Below are 16,819 nucleotides of genomic sequence, written 5' to 3' on the forward strand. Positions count from 1 at the left end.
CGGCACAAAAGCCAAATTATGACCCGTGAGCTATTCTGCCATATATGATTACATGGCGTAGGTTCGCTATATTCAATATTTCAGTACTTTTTTTGTATCTGTAATTAATAAGTCTCTGTGTAGCTGGCATAATAATAAAGAAAACTTGGCACTCAACTTCTAGAATATTTTTTGGATTTTTTTAATGCAGCCAGAAAATAATAGACGTCTCGGCCTCAGTGTCCTTCATCAGTAACAGATTGCAGTAAATTAGTTAATTACATTCAGTGTGATAATAGAAGTGACACCATAGTCATTTTAAATGTGCCTGGTCATGCACTAGGCGCTGGGCATGGAGCCTGAATCAAATAGTACCTGGGTGGGTGGGGGTGCCGGCGTGCAGTCATCAGAGACACAGTATCCACTGTTGGTCAGCTGTCAACAGTGGATACTGTGTCGCTGATGTCACTTCTATTATCACACTGAATGCGATTAACTACTATACTGCAGTCTGTTACTGATGAAGGCCAGTGAGGCCGAAACGTCTATTATTTTCTGGCTGCATTAAAAAATCCAAAAAATATTCTAGAAGTTGAGTGCCAAGTTTTCTTTATTATTCATGTATGGTGTGAGCACCTTCTGAAGTTTTGCATACGGTGTTTTTCCTTTACTCTTGTAGCTGGCATGGCATGTAGTGATGCCTACTCATTACCCACACGGCCTGCTGAAGCCCCTATACCCACACCCTTGGCCAAAAATATACATTGTACAAGTAAAAATCCCATATATCAATGTAGATAAAGACATACCTATGACATTGATGAAAACAGACCGACTTCTTTTAGAAGATACTTGTCTTCCATACCTATTACATAGGTAGCCACATGAATAATTTCCATTATTTTCCAGGGATAAAGTAGGTATATTATGTAGGTTATCCCGTGATGTGTGAAATTTCTTGTCATCTTTGAAATATTCAGCGTGAACCACGTTACAATTATTAGGTGGATTGCATGTAATACTTATATACTCCCCTCTTATATACATAGGCAGCATAGGGTTCAAATCAATGGCAGGTGACTGGGGGACATCTGTAAAAAAATGTAAAATGTTAAGATCATCACGGGAAAAATGGCGCAAGTACCACATGAAATCTTTTTTTTAATATTTCCTATGATTCCAAGACACTTTTCTGTTGCCTTTTATTCTATGCCATGTAAGATTATTCTTCATATTTACCTTCTACAATGATGGAGATAGGTGGACTTCTAAGGGAAGAAATATGTCTTCCAGAGTAATTAAGCCAGTACTGACATGTGTAGACTCCTGTGTTCTCCAGAGATAAGTTAGTTACCATAACTGTGGACATTTTCTTGGTTTCTTGGAATTTTTGGTTATCTTTGAAGTACTGGATTTTGATAGCTCTTGACTTCTCAGGAAGAGAACAATTAATGCTGACTGTTTCCTCCTTTAGGTAAACAGATTGCATAGGTTTCAGAATAATAGATGGTGTCTGGGGGATATCTGTAAGTTAGACACATTAAATTGAAAATTAAGAGGCTTCTCATTGTGGTCACACTTGGAGATCATTGCTGAGATTAAGATTTTTTTAATTCCGTATTACAAAAGGCAGATTAAATCTGATGATGTCCTTGAGATTTACTTAATGGGTTTTCAGTAGGGTCAACATTTATAAGCACGCAGGTCACAGAAAGTTGAATAAAATGATACCTTGATATCTGCAATCACAGGTCTTATTTCAGTTAAATTCATGATTTTTGCTATATGTAAATGAGCTGTTAAGATCTATGGGCTGAACATAGATCTCCCTGAGAATCTGCCTCCAGGGCTTATTTTAAATGAAAGGGGGCGTTATATTTAAAATAAGCTCTGGAGGCAGATTCTCAGAGAAATCTATGTCTGGCTTATAGATCTTAACAGCTCATTTACATATTAAGAAAAGCATAGATATGTATGCCTATACAAACATCTTAGGAGGGCTGATTCTAGTGAAAGTAAAGGAAGTCTGTCTCCACAGAATGACTGTTCAAACCAATTACAGGTGCTCGGTGCACCCTTGGGGTGGCCAAACATTTAAGTGCACCTTCCCACCTACTTATTTTCTCTCTATCTCCACATTCTTTGACTGATAGCTCTGGCTTTATAGAGCCAGAGAAGGGTGGAGATGGAAAATAAGTAGGTGGGATTGGGCACTGAACTGTTTGGCCACATCATGATGCACCGAGTGCCTGTAATTTCTGTAAGCAGTCATTCTGTGCTGACAGACTCCCTATAATTTTTTAGCACCTCAACATGTTATTTTTTGGGGGGACAGAGATTTGAAGTGTATTCTCCTAAACACTGCAATGTCATTTGTAGTACTATGGAATTTTTATCATGTCACTTGTAGTATGATTAAATGTTTATTATGTCTTATATAGTAATACTGAATGTTATTATGTCATTTATAGTACTACTGAATGTTTGTAATGTCATTTTTAGTACTATTGAACAATATCAATGTAATTTGTAGTAGTACTGAATAGAGTTGAGCGAAACGGGTCGGTCAAATTCAAAAGTCGACGACTTTCGCTAAAGTCGGGTTTCGCCGAGTGAAACCTGACCATAGCGTGAGGTTGGCCATGCGGTCACCGACCCGAGCGCCAAAGTCGCGTTTCCCATAATGCTTTCAGGCGCCTTTTCTCTGCCAATGAGCAAGGACGCACACTGTGGGCAACGCGATGACATGGGCATCGGCCACCACCATCTTAGAGAAGGGCATTGCAGTGATTGACTTGCTTTGTGTGGCGTCACAGTGGGTATAAACTCCCTGACCGCCGACCGCCATTTTACTTCTGCTGATGTTAGCATAGGGAGAGGTTGCTGGCTGCCGCTGTTTCTCAATAGGGAGAGAGTTAGGCAGGAAAGAAAACAGATAAGCAGGGAAGAAAAAACATTCTGTGCTTGTGCTGATAGCAATTGTGCTGTACAGTTAGTATGCAATGACAGGGGAGGATTTTTTTGTGTGCAGCAGTGCTGCTGGTTATTAGGCTACCTGATAGCTGCATTGCTGTGTGCACACTGCTGTGCAGACTACTTTTTACACAGCACTCCTACTTTTATTCTTTTTTTCTGAACAGTTACCGAGCGTTCATTTTTTCCCACACCGTATTGGGGTTGTACGCTCCTCACACACTACCGTGTACCGGCTGGTATCACGGACAAATACATGCTATCTGTGTTTGACTCTGGAAAAAAATAGATGGAGATTTACATTTTTCCATACATACACCGTATAGAGCTGTTCGCTTCTGATAAAGTACTGTATATCTGCTGCTTGGATCACGGTCAAATCCATACTGAGACAGCGTCTGTGTGTGACTCCAGAAAAAAATAGACAGAGATTTACATTTTTCCATACATACACCGTATAGAGCTTTCCGCTTCTGATACAGTACCGTTTATCTGCTGTTTGGACTATGGTCAAATCCATACTGAGACAGCGTCTGTGTGTGACTCCGGAAATAAATATACATAGATTTACATTTTTCCACACACCGTATAGAGCTGTCCGCTACTGATACAGTACCGTATATCTGCTGTTTGGATCACGGTCAAATCCATACTGAGACAGCGTGTGTGTGTGACTCAGGAAAAAAATATACATAGATTTACATTTTTCCATACACCGTATAGAGCTGTCCGCTTCTGATACAGTAGTGTATATCTGCTGTTTGGATTACGGTCAAATCCATACTGAGACAGCGTGTGTGACTCCGGAAATAAACAGAGATTTACATTTTTCCATACACCGTATAGAGCTGTCCGCTTCTGATACTGTCTTGTATATCTGTTGTTTGTATTACGGTCAAATCCATACTGAGACAGTGTGTGTGTGACTCTGGAAATAAATATACATAGATTTACATTTTTCCATACACCGTATAGAGCTGTCTGTTTCTGATACAGTACCGTATATCTGCTGTTTGGATTACGGTCAAATCCATATTGAGACAGCGTGTGTGTGACTCCGGAAATAAATATGCATAGATTTACATTTTTCCATACACCGTATAGAGCTGTCCGCTTCTGATACAGTACCGTATATCTGCTGTTTGGATTACGGTCAAATCCATACTGAGACAGCATGTCAGTGACTCCGGAAATAAATATACATAGATTTACATTTTTCCATACACCGTATAGAGCTGTCCGCTTCTCATACAGTACCGTATATCTGCTGTTTGGATTACGGTCAAATTCATACTGGGAGAGCGTCTGTGACTAAGGAAATATATACGGAGATTTAAAATTTTCACTACACCTTATACAGCTGTATGCTCCTCATATAGTACCATATATCTGCTGTTTGGATTACAGTCAAATACATACTGGGAGAGCGTCTGTGACTAAGGAAATATATACGGAAATTTAAATTTATCACTACACCTTATACAGCTGTACGCTCCTCATATAGTACCATACATCTGCTGGTATTTTTGGTACATTTTCCCAAACATGAGGATGTATGGTGGAAGAGGCCGCGGACGTGGGTGACAGCGTCATCGTCTGGCTCAAGAAGTCCTGTAAGGTTCCCTATTCTGGGAGTAGGTAAACCGCTTTTAAAGCCGGAGCATCAGGAACAGGTTTTGGCTTACATTGCTGAAACAGCCTCAAGCTCTATCGCCTCCTCTTCTGAAGTTTCAAAAACTGCAAGCACTGAGTCGTCAGTGCAGGCTTCTGGTCAGGAACAACACCTTTCCTTGTGTCCTTCACCCCCACCAAAAGTGAAGGATGCGGCAGGCCACACTTCAGATTACTCCATGGAGTTCTTTCCACATACCATGCCTGGGTTATCAAGTCAAATTCTGAATTCCCCAGTCCAAGATGAGTCTGATGCACAGCCACTGCTAGATGATTCTGCTGGTACATTGACCCAGAGCACTACATTGCCCTCACAGTCTACTGAGCCAGAATCTGACCCTGATGAAACTCAGGTGCCCTTTCCTGCATACTATACCACCTTACATGGTGACACAGAGGAAGGTGCAGATGTAATTGAAGAGGAGGTGATGGATGACCCAGTTGTTGACCCGGATTGGCATCCATTAGGGGAAGAGGGTGCCGCTGGCAATAGGTCAGAAGAGGAGAAGGAACCACAGCAGGCATCGTCATCGCAGCAGCGGTTATCTGGCAGGCCCGTAGCTGTCCAAAAACGTGGTAAAAAAACAAAAAGAATTGCAGAAGAGCTTGGCCAGATGGTCAATTTAGCACAGCGTGCAAGCCCTGAAAATTTATACCATAGTAGGAAGAGTGCAGTGTGGCACTTTTTTGACCAAAATCCTATTGATGAGGCAAAGGTTATCTGTAAGAAGTGCGGAAGGACCTTAAGTCGAGGGAAAAATCTCAGAAATTTGAATACCAGTTGCATGCTTAGACATTTAACCACCATGCACTTGCAAGCGTGGATGAACTACAAAACCTCAGGTAGCACATGTGCACCAGCTCTGACTGAAGGTAGCCAGCAACGCTCCATCGCTTCCCCCACTGTAAGCCCAACAGTAAGCACACCAGCAGCAAGAAATCTTCAGGTGTCATCGCACGGCCAAAACAGTCAGGGAATCACAATGTTTTTGCAACGAAAGACTGAATCTAGGCCATCACCACCACGACCATCAACAACCCCCTGTCAGTCCATCAGGTCCACCGTTAGTTCCCCCATATGCAGCTCTCAAGTCCAGCTCACCCTACCAGATACACTGAGTAGGACAAGAAAGTACTCATCCTCTCATCCGCGTACACTGGCTTTGAATGCCTACATTGCCAAACTGATCTCATTAGGAAAAGCGAAGCATTCCAAGAGCTAATGGCCTACGCTGTCCCACGCTATGACCTACCCAGTCGGCACTTATTTTCTAGAAAAGCCATCCCTGCCCTCCACCTGCATGTGAAAGACCGCATTGTCCATGCACTCAAACAATCAGTGAGTGGAAAGGTGCACCTCACAACAGATGCATGGGCCAGTAGGCATGACCAGGGCCGTTACGTGTCCATCACTGCGCACTAGGTTAATGTGGTGGATACAGGGTCCACAGGGGACAGCAACGGTGGAACAGTGCTGCCTAGCCCACGGTATAGGAAACAGTTGGCTGTAGGTGTTCGACCCTCCTCCTCCTCCAGAAATGAAAGCTCGTTGACAGAGCGCAGTCACACGAGCACTCCATCCGCAGCTGCCAGCGTTGCACACGAGGTGTCCCACTATCGAACAGCTAGTGGTAAGCATCAGCAGGCTGTTTTAAAGTTGATGCCTTTGGGCGACAACAGACACACTGCGGAGGTACTGGCTGACTACTTGCAGCGAGAAACTGAGTCATGGCTGGGCAGTCTAGATCTTGAGCCAGGCAAGGTAGTCAGTGATAACGGCCATAATTTTGTGGCGGCCATAGCCCTTGCAAAACTCAGACACATACCTTGCCTGGCTCACACCTTGAACCTGGTGGTGCAGCGCTTCCTAAATAATTATCCGCAGTTAACAGCCCTGCTCCATAAGGTGCGAAGACTATGCTCGCACATCCGTCGCTCGCCCATAGACTCCAGTCGTATGCAGAGGCTGCAGCTATCGCTCCACCTCCCCAAGCACCGCCTAATCATAGACGTTGCAACAAGGTGGAACTCCACCCTGCACATGGTTGAGAGGCTGTGCGAACAGAGGCAGGCTGTAATGCATTTGTGGGAGGATACACGGGCAGGCAGTTTGAGGGCAGACATGGAGTTGCTGGGTGTGTAGTGGTCAAAGCTGAAAGACCTCTGTAAAGTCCTTCAGTGTTTTTAGGAATGCACATGGCTGGTAAGCGCAGACGACGCCATCATAAGTATGAGCATCCCACTTATGCATCTGCTCATGCAAACTTTGATGCACATTAAGTATCAGGCATCTGCAACGGAGGAGGAAGAGGAGGAGGAGGGAAGCCTTGATGACAGTCAGCCATTGTCTGCTCAGGGAACTGTCCTGGATGAGGTGGAGGAAGAAGAGGAGGAGGAGGATGAGGGGGATGATTATTTTGGGGAGGAGGATGCTTCTCGGGGGGAAAGAGAAAATGTTGGCTTGCCAAGGTCAGGTACAGGGTTTGTGCGTGACTGGAGGGATGTGGATTTGGCAGAAAGTGCTCCTCCACCCACCACTGTCAGTGCATCATTGACACCTGGAACATTGGCCCACATGTGTGATTATCTCTTGCGGATCTCAAAATGGGACCCCTGCATTGTCAAAATTATGAAGGATGACGACTACTGGTTGGCCAGCATCCTCGATCCATGCTATAAAGGCAAATTACAGAACATCATGCCACAGGAGAACCTAGAGCTAATATTGGCGAACAAGCAAGCAACTCTGGTAAACCGTTTGTTAGAGGCATTCCCAGCACACAGCAGCGGTGCAGGTTCTAGCACGAGCCGTACTGGGCCAAATGGAAGAGGTGTTCGTGGTGCACACAGCCGAACTGGCGTTGGAGACAGGGGTTTCATGACCATGTTGTGGACTGATTTCTCGAGGACCGCTCACACGACTGTTAATACTGAATCGATTGCAACAGACAGGAGACAACAGTTCTCAACTATGGTTCCAAATTACCTCTCCTCCCCTATCGATGTTCTCCCTCACAGTTCATTCCCCTTTGAATACTTGGCCTCTAAACTGGACACCTGGCCTGAATTGGCACAATATGCCTTACAGGAGCTCGCTTGCCCTGCTGGTAGTGTGCTATCAGAAAGTGTCTTCAGTGCTGCTGGATCAATCCTAACAGAAAGAAGGACCCGGCTGTCGACCCAAAATGTTGGTGATCTCACCTTCATTAAAATGAACCATGCCTGGGTTTCAAAGGATTTTGTACCACCTTCCCCTGATGACACATAGGTTGCCAGCAAAATGGCTCGCTTTGTCCTCCTCTTCCTCTGACTTCTGCAATTCCTCCATTTGCAGCTGCTGAACGTCCAGCCTACACCTCAACATATGCCAGTTTTTCCACCTCCCTAACTGGCCTGTACCCCCCCCTGGGCCGGCGTCAGCACCTGGCGCACCCGGGCAAGTGCCGGGGCCCTGAGCAAGATCGAAACTCCCCTTCCAAATAAAGCTGTAATACTAGTTTAAGCCCTCTCCTCTCCCATAACTCAAAACCCTCTAATTTATTTAGCTCTGTACATGTCAATTTTCTCCAGATCAGGGAATGCGCCGTGACTCCCTGTATACCCAATATTTCTTTGGCCGTGTTCCATACCTTATCCATGCACTTCATTATCGGACTATTGATAGCTTGACCCTGACGGAACCGCCCTGAGCCTAGCGCCTGCACCAGTGAGTCCTTTCCCTCTACGCATGTAAGCATACATCCCGAGGAACTTCGCATGAAGGAATCCTCCTCCCCCCATCCTCTGAAGTGATGCAACTGCGCTGCAAGGTAATACAGAAACGGGTCAGGAACCGCTTATCCCCCAGTTCTTTAGATGTACGCAAAACCTCTAACCGAATTCTAGGAACACTCCTCTTCCAGATAAGCTCTCTAAATATTGTTTATCTGATAAAAGATTCGACCAGGAATCCAAATGGGCGCATTGTGGAGGGCATACAAAGCTTGTGGCATGAGAAACATTTTTACCAGGTTTGCCCTTCCCTCCATACTCAGTGGTAACTTGCACCAGTCCTTTATTTTTTGATGAAATTTGCGGGGTAATATTTAAACGCTCAAAATCTTGTATATTATACCCAATATGAATTCCCAAGTATTTAAACTCTTTGACTACATTTAATTGTCCAGCCAATTCCAAGGAGTTCTCGGGAGCATCTCCCACCGGCATAATTGAAGATTTCTCCCAGTTACTACATAAACCAGAGATCACTGCGAAGGATCCAAAGACTTTCATTGCCACCCTCAGAGAAGACGGCCACTCTCCCAAAAACAAGAGCATGTCATCAGCATACAACGCTAGTTTTTCTTGCAAAGACTCACACCCAAACCCCTTAATTTCAGGTGTTGCCCGAATTACTACTGCCAAGGGCTCAATTGCCAGAGCAAACAGTAGGGGAGACGGGGCACCCCTGTCTGGTCCCTCTGTATAAGTTAATTGTATTTGAGATCTCCCCATTAATTCTAATTTTGGCCTCTGGACTCGAATACAGCAGCTGTATCCAGGCAATAAAATTTTTGCAGGGCCAGATTGAGTCTTGATCAGGGTAGCTAGAAGATGTCCAGTTCCCTCCCCCTCCCCGAAATAGACCTGCCGCCGGAAGTATCATTTATCTGCAGCTTTTGAAAGCTTATGTTGGGCTGATCGTTTTTCCGCATCTTTTAATGTGTTAAAATGTATATCTGACAGAGTTTTCAAATATTGCAATTCTGCAGAGATAGCTTCCTTCTGTAAAAGTTCCTCATATTCTCTAGACTTAGTTCTAACTCTATTCACTTCCGAGATCAACAGTCCTCTCAGAAAAGCTTTAGACGCATCCCATATTATTTCCCTGGGGGCTGTACCCTCATTAATAGCAAAAAATTATTTTAGCAAGTCAGGGATCCTAGCATCTGCTTGAATAATAGGTAGCCAGAATGCGTTAAACGACCATGGTGCCCGTTCCCCTCTCCCGCCATTTTCCCAATTAAATGTCGCCATAACAGGGGAGTGATCTGACAAGGCCCTAGGTTGATACTTGTTTGCATAAGTATTACTAGGCAAGTTGTATTTGAGAGGATTCATTTTTATTATTGAACAACAACTATGTTCTCAATCAACCGAAAAGACTCATAAATATCAAAGCTTAATATTTTTGGAAGTTGGAGTGGGTTTTTTTTTAGATTTGGCTATCTTAGGAGGATATCTGTTTGTGCAGGTACTGTAACTATTACTGTGCAGAATTATTAGGCAATTAAATAAATAATTTGTGAGGGACCACAGGTTCAGATCAGGTGAACAAGGGGGCCATGTCATTATTTTTTCTTCTTTTAGACCTTTACTGGGCAGCCACGCTGTGGAGTATTTGGATGCATATGATGGAGCATTGGCCTGCATGAAAATCAAGTTTTTCTTGAACGATACCGACTTCTTCCTGTACCACTGGTTGAAGAAGGTGTCTTCCAGAACCTGGCAGTAGGTCTGGGAATTGAGCTTCACTCCATCCTCAACCCGAAAAGGTCCCACAAGTTCATCTTTGATGATACCAGCCTATACCAGTACCCCAGTACTTCACACTTGATTTTCCTCAATTCATGGACAGTTATTTTGAGCCTTTTTTTTATCAACACGCTTCTTGTGACCCTGTTGGCTATTTGCTATGAAACGCTTGATTGTTCAGTGATCACGCTTCAAAAGTTTGGCAATTTCAAGACTGCTGCATCCCTCTGCAAGACATCTCACAATTTTTGACTTTTCAGAGTCCGTCAAATCTCTCTTCTGACCCATTTTGCCAAAGGAAAGGATGTTACCTAATAATTAAGCACACCTTATATAGGGTGTTGATGTCATTAGACCACACCCCTCCTCATTACAGACATGCAAATCACCTGATTTACATAATTGGCAGTTGGCTTTCAAGCCTATATAGCTTGGAGTAGGACAACATGTATGAAAAGGATGATGTGATCAAAATACTCATTTGCCTTATAATTCTGCACACAGTGTATAGGCCCATCATACACTGGAGCATCATCCATGGGGCCCATCATATACTGCAACATCATATGGGGCCCATTATATATGGAGCATCATATGGGGCCCATTATATATGGAGCATAATATAGGCCCATCATACAATGGAGCATCATCCATGGGGCCCATCATATACTAGAGCATCATCCATGGGGCCCATTATATATGGAGCATTATATATGCCCATCATACAATGGAGCATCATCCATGGGGCCCATCATATACTGGAGCATCATATGGGGTTCATTATTTATGGGGCATCATATAGGGTATGGAACATTATATGGAGCACATATGGGGCCTATTCTGTATGAAGCATTATATGGAGCCCATTCTGTATGGAGCAATATATGGGGCCCATCATATACTGTATGGAGCTTTATATGTGACTCATTATACTGTATGGAGCAATATGTGGGGCTCATTCTACTCTATGGGGACCATCCTATACTGTATGGCACATTATATGGGGACCATCATATACTGTAGCATTATGTGGAGCTCATCATAAACTGTATGGAATATTATATGGGACCAATTATTCTGTATGGAGCAATATATGGGGCTCATTATTCTGTATGGCGCACTATGTGGTGGCCATAATACTGTATGGAGGAAAATACTGTCCGGTTTTTGAGCTATTGTAGAATTTAAAATAGATATCAGTCATGTAATGTAAGAAGTGAAGTATTTGTCATTGCACTATACCAATATTTCTCTGCTGTATCGGAGCATCATGAATTGTGGTATGTGTTAAAGGGGCCCACTGACACTTTCGCCCGGGGCACACGAAAACCTGAAGCCAGCCCTACCCCCCCACAACTTTAGCCAAATAACCCCCAATTTTCAATGCATGACTATTATTATAAAGTAAATTAAGGTTGACAAGCTTAAGTAATAAGAATTGATGTAGTTGGCATTGAAATGGACACTGTAGGTGTGCTTACTGTCCTCCACTCCCTGCCGACTTTGCTTCCCCATTGACTTGCATTAGGTTTCGTGTTTCAGTCGGTCCTCCGACTTTTCTCAATAGTCGGCCGATTTCGTTCGACTCGACTTTTGAGAAAGTTCGGTTTCATAAAACCCTACTCGACCCTAAAAAAGCAAAGTTGCTCATCTCTAATACTGAATGTTTCTTTTATGTCATCTTTAGTTCACACATGCTTAGGTCCTAATGGTCCAATGTGACTGCTAGCATCCAATTAGATCAGTGATATTTCTTAGTTGTACATAATTTTTTCAGTTGTCCCTGAATGGAGAGTAGGGCTGGGAAAAGGAGTAGGCAGGGTAGGCACCTTCCTAGGGCGCTACCTCTTGCCTCCCTGATGGGAACGCACGTTGGAAAAAAAAGCTGACATTGCTGATTGTCTGCGGTCGCCTGACACCTTACTCCAGCTGCAGGCATTCAGCACACTGACGTCGAGGCGCAGGCACTCAGGTGGACCGGTGTCAGTGAGTCACTAAAACCGCTCACCACTCTGCCTGCCTGCATCCCGACTGTCACTCCCTCCCTGAAATCAATTGTATTCGCATCTACTGTATAAGACTAGAATACAATTGATGTGAATGCCACCTGGCACAGGTGCAGAGGAACTGTAATCTGTTCCGTGATCTACTGGGAATTCCGTCAGAATGCAAACTACTTCTTTCCTGTGCACTATTGGAGATATTCATGCAGGGAGTGTTGGACAGAGTGAAGGAATCACTACACCGCGCTGTCCAGTGCCCACTGCTGTACCAGATAGAAGAGGCCTGAGCAGGGAGCCTGGTATAGGTAAGTATAAGCCATTTTATTTTTATTATATTATTTTGCCAATGAATGGGGGTTATCACCAGAGGGACTGGCTGTGGGAACAGTACAGGTGTAAGAAGATGAGCCAGGACAGAGTCAGCGGTTCCTTATGCACTTTGGGGCCGGAACTATCAGGACTGTCACCACTGTTGCCGGGGGACGATTCATTGGACTGGGAAGGACCTTTGCACTGGACAGCAGGGGCGTGGGGGAGAAAAAAGGGGATGAATGTGAGAAAAGAGGGATTTGGCAGGAAGGCGACAGCAGAACAAGGAGAAGGTTGACTCCCTCCCTACTGCTCCGACTGCAAATGCTGCATCCTCTAGTTCCCTGCAGTTTGACTTACCAAGAGACTGTCCTGACTGAGCGGTCCCGGACACTCCTGCATTGGTCAGGTCCTTCTCGCTTCCAGTGAAAGATAATTTTATTCGCTCTGTTCATAGCGAGTCTGTTAGAGGTTTGCATGCTGCCGCGGCCTGCGAGCCTACATGCTGTTCGTGTTCTGCGCCATTCCAGAGGAATCAACAAAAGAGACTGTTTCTACATTCCAACGTACTCAAGCCAAGCGAGTCCAGATACATCAGCATGGTCAGGAGACAGTGCATTTCATTCCTCCGTAACAAAGCCAGAAACATTGTCCATGATCTACAACGCCAGCGGGAGATATTCCAGCCTCTCTCCAACAAGGACTTCAAGTGATAAGTTACCTCTTTCGTACACTCTTTCCCCCCAAGTATTGTGTTTTTGTGCAAAGCCTGTTGCACTCAGTGTTCCTGTTCCGTTTCATTGTTGATTTCATCTCCCTGTGCGGAGTCTTCCTTGTTCGTCAATAACCTATTTAAGTAAATTCTGTTAACCCCTTCTCTGCCTCTGGCTCTTCATTGCATCCAAGGAACTTCATTTCCATTACCTTTACATTTTGGCGTAGTCGGTAGGATGCAGTCTAACAGCATGGAGGTTGCAGAACAGGCAGCTTGGCCCAAAACCAGTATTTCCCTGGGGGCCATGTTAAATAACTTGCCTAAATTTCCAGGGTCCGACATTATGTTGTGGAGTTGGATGGAGAGCATGAGGGGCATGATAAGAATGCACCCTATGACCTCCGCGCTAGAGGCCGAGGTGGCCATTATTGCTTTGGATGGAGAGGCCAGAGACTCCATGATGCTGCGTACTTCCTGAGACAGTGATACTTTTACCAAAGTACTCCAAATCTTAGAGACGCCCCGGGGACCCCGCTGACATAGGAAAACTTAGGACTCGCCTGTTTAGCCGCATGCAAAAAGAGGGGGAGACGGTTACGTAATATATGAATTCGCTGCAAGAATTACACACTGCCATTGCTAGAAAGGACAAAGTGGGGATAGGACCGCAGATGTCGTGTTGCGTGACTTGTTGGTGACTGGCCTGTGGAACGCCCTAACCAAGCAAACCCTGAGGGAGCGGGTGCTGGTGGACCTCGTATCACTTTTGCTGACATAGGAAAAGAGACCCGCTTACGTGAACAGGAGCAGAGGGTGATAGTCCTGGAAGGGATGGCTCAGAGTGGTGAAGCAGCAGTTAAGACAGTTGCTGAACCCCAATGGGTTGAAGAGATGGGAAAGAAGCTGATGAATATTCTAGGGGAATTGGTTCAGATGAAGGAGAAAGTTGAGACCGGTCAGTACGCAGCCAGGGGCCAAGGTGATGCAGATGCCGGTAACGATGCCAGGAGGTTCCGCCGACAGAGGCCCTTCACTTGCTTTAACTCCGGGGAAGTAGGACATATGGCTAGGGAATGTCCACGGTGGAACGGGCTCGGGCCACGCCGTCTGTTAAACTAGAGGGCTCCGAGCCAGGGGGACGTCGCCCGGAGCCAGAATGGAAGGGAAGGAGCAGTGAAATTCCCGCAAATCTGGTGTCTATGTGCCCACTGGTCTGGGCTGAGTTTGATGGCCGGGCCTTGCATTGCCTGGTGGATACTGGGTCTCAAGTGACCACGATGCCCAAAGCGTATTTCTGTTGACACTTCCCAGAGACTCTACGGCCTGAGTGTGGCTCGATAGTAAAGCTGACAGCGGCAAATCACTTGCCCATCCCGGTCGCAGGGGTGGTGTGGATGCAGGTCTCCTTGTGCGGGAAAGATCTTGGACGGAAGGGTATAGCGCTGACCCTGGGGGAAGCCGGTCATGGTCATACCATCACCCTAGGGATGAACATACTGAAAGACTATGGAAAACTGCTCATCGATGAACCTTCTCATTTGTCCCTGAAACAAGTGTTTCAATGGCTAATTCGTACAGCTTGAGCCCAGGAAACCTCTAGCCATGGGGAAACATTGGGAAAAGTGGTTGTGCCGGCCTCCACTAAACTCACCCTACCACCAGGACAGACCGTACTGACTCTGCCAGTCCAAGCACATGCCCCACTAGAGGGGGTAGAAGTACATGTGGAACCCTCTGTAACTGAACAATTGCCTGCAGGACTCTTTGTGGCATGGACACTGGCCGTTGTACGCAAAGGGATGATGCTTGTATGCTGTGTTAATTTGACAGATCAGGAAATTGTCGCCCTACACAGGGGTGAAGTGGCACAGATAGTGGGCATGCCCAAAGAAATCATACCACCCCAGGCCACACAGTTGGCAGTTAATCCAGAAGACCCGTGGTCAGTAAAGGTCACCACTTCTCTAACAACAGAACCCCAATACATCCAGGAGGGTTGGCACATACTAGATTAGATGCGCGCCAAACTATCTGAACTCACGCCCACCCAAGTACAACAAGTGGAAGCATTACTGGGGCAATACAAGTCCGTTTTCGCAAATCATGAGGATGACATTGGCTGCACTATGGCTATTACTCACAAATACCAATGGGGGATACAGCACCCATTCGAGAACGTTATCGGCAAATTCCCCCTCAGTTATATCAGGAAGTAAGAGAGATGCTCGGACAGATGCTACAGGCCGGCGTCATCAGGGAGAGCCAAAGTCCGTGGGCAGCCCCATTGTGCTGGTGTGAAAGAAGGACGGGACACTGAGATTCTGTGTAGATTACCATAAACTCAACGCCTGCACCGTGAAGGATTCATACCCTCTGCCCCGGATTGAGGAATCCCTGTCTGCATTGAGGAAAGCCAAGTTCTTCTCAATGCTGGATCTCACGAGTGGCTACTGGCAAGTGCCCATGTCGGAAAAGGACCGGGCAAAGACGGCCTTTATACTACCAATGGGCCTCTTCGAATTCAATAGGATGCCATTTGGCCTGGCCAATGCCCCTGGTACGTTCCAGCGATTGATGGAGAGGTGCTTAGGTGATTTAAACTTTGAGGCCACACTCATTTACTTGGATGACATCATAGTGTATGCTGCCTCGTTTGAAGATCACCTGCGGAGATTAGAGCAAGTGCTGAGCCATCTGCAGAAATATTGCCGGAAGGTGAAACCCCAGAAGTGCCACTTGTTCCGGACTCATATCGAGTATCTGGGCCATGGTGTTTCATCTGAAGGAGTGAAGCCGTCACGGGAGAAATTCATGGTGATTTAGGATTGGCCGACCCCGGAGACCGTAAAAGATGTCCGAGCGTTCCTGGGACTGACTGGGTATTTTGTAGTTTCGTGAAGAACTTTGCCCATGTGGTGAAACCTCTGCTCGAGCTTCTGAAAGGGGTACCCCCGAATCCATCCATTGGGAGGAAAGGCAGGAGAAAGCTTTTTGTGACTTGAAGAAGGTGCTGACCGAAGCCCCGGTGCTGACCTACGCTGACTTCTCTATACCGTTCATTCTCCACACCGACGGAAGCCTGCACAGACTTGGGGCTGTGTTGTCACAGGTGCAGGATGGGAAAGAGAGGGTGATTGCTTACGCTAGTTGGTCCCTTCACAATTTCGGGCTCAACCCAGACATCTACAGTTCCTTCAAGCTGAAATTGCTGGCGTTGGTGAGGGCTATGATGGAGAGATTTGCAGAATACCTGTCCAGCTCGGAGGTGTTGGTGCGCACTGATAACAATCCATTAGCGCACCTGGAGAATGCTTAGTTAGGGGCCCTGGAGCAGCGCTGGGTGGCCCAGATGGCGAAATTTCAATGTAGAATCACTTACAGGAGGGGGGCGGAGAATACCCATGCCGACACCTTGTCCAGAGCAAGACATGTGACACCGGGAGAGGGTAAATATGAGATGCTGGAGGAGGAGGAGATTCCCCGATTCCAGAAGACCGCTGGGTCGGTGGCGGCTACGCTGGACCAGATACGGACCCCCCACCATGAAGGAGTGTTGGGAACATCTTGGGATGAGTGGGTACGGTTACAGCAGGAAGACCGCGAACTTGCTCTGTTTAGACAATGGGTGACACTGAAGAAACTGCCCAGTTAAGAC

General features: G+C 45.8%; 1 protein-coding gene across 2 annotated transcripts in view; it reads right to left on the reverse strand.

Annotated features, from left to right (window-relative positions):
- Window positions 1-16,819, reverse strand: part of LOC141089169 (Fc receptor-like protein 3) — a 150,940-nt gene that overhangs the window by 66,456 nt on the left and 67,665 nt on the right. For both annotated transcript variants that reach the window (XM_073575492.1, XM_073575493.1), the window contains 2 exons: window positions 1,219-1,503; window positions 789-1,070 (listed from right to left, as the gene is read on the reverse strand). In XM_073575492.1, coding sequence (XP_073431593.1) covers window positions 789-1,070; window positions 1,219-1,503 — 567 coding nt within the window. The remainder of the gene's footprint in view (window positions 1-788; window positions 1,071-1,218; window positions 1,504-16,819) is intronic.

Source organism: Dendrobates tinctorius, unplaced genomic scaffold (genome assembly GCF_039654945.1).
Source record: "Dendrobates tinctorius isolate UK_male_01 unplaced genomic scaffold, ASM3965494v1 ptg000044l, whole genome shotgun sequence".
In the NCBI taxonomy this organism is placed as follows: Eukaryota; Metazoa; Chordata; class Amphibia; order Anura; family Dendrobatidae; genus Dendrobates; species Dendrobates tinctorius.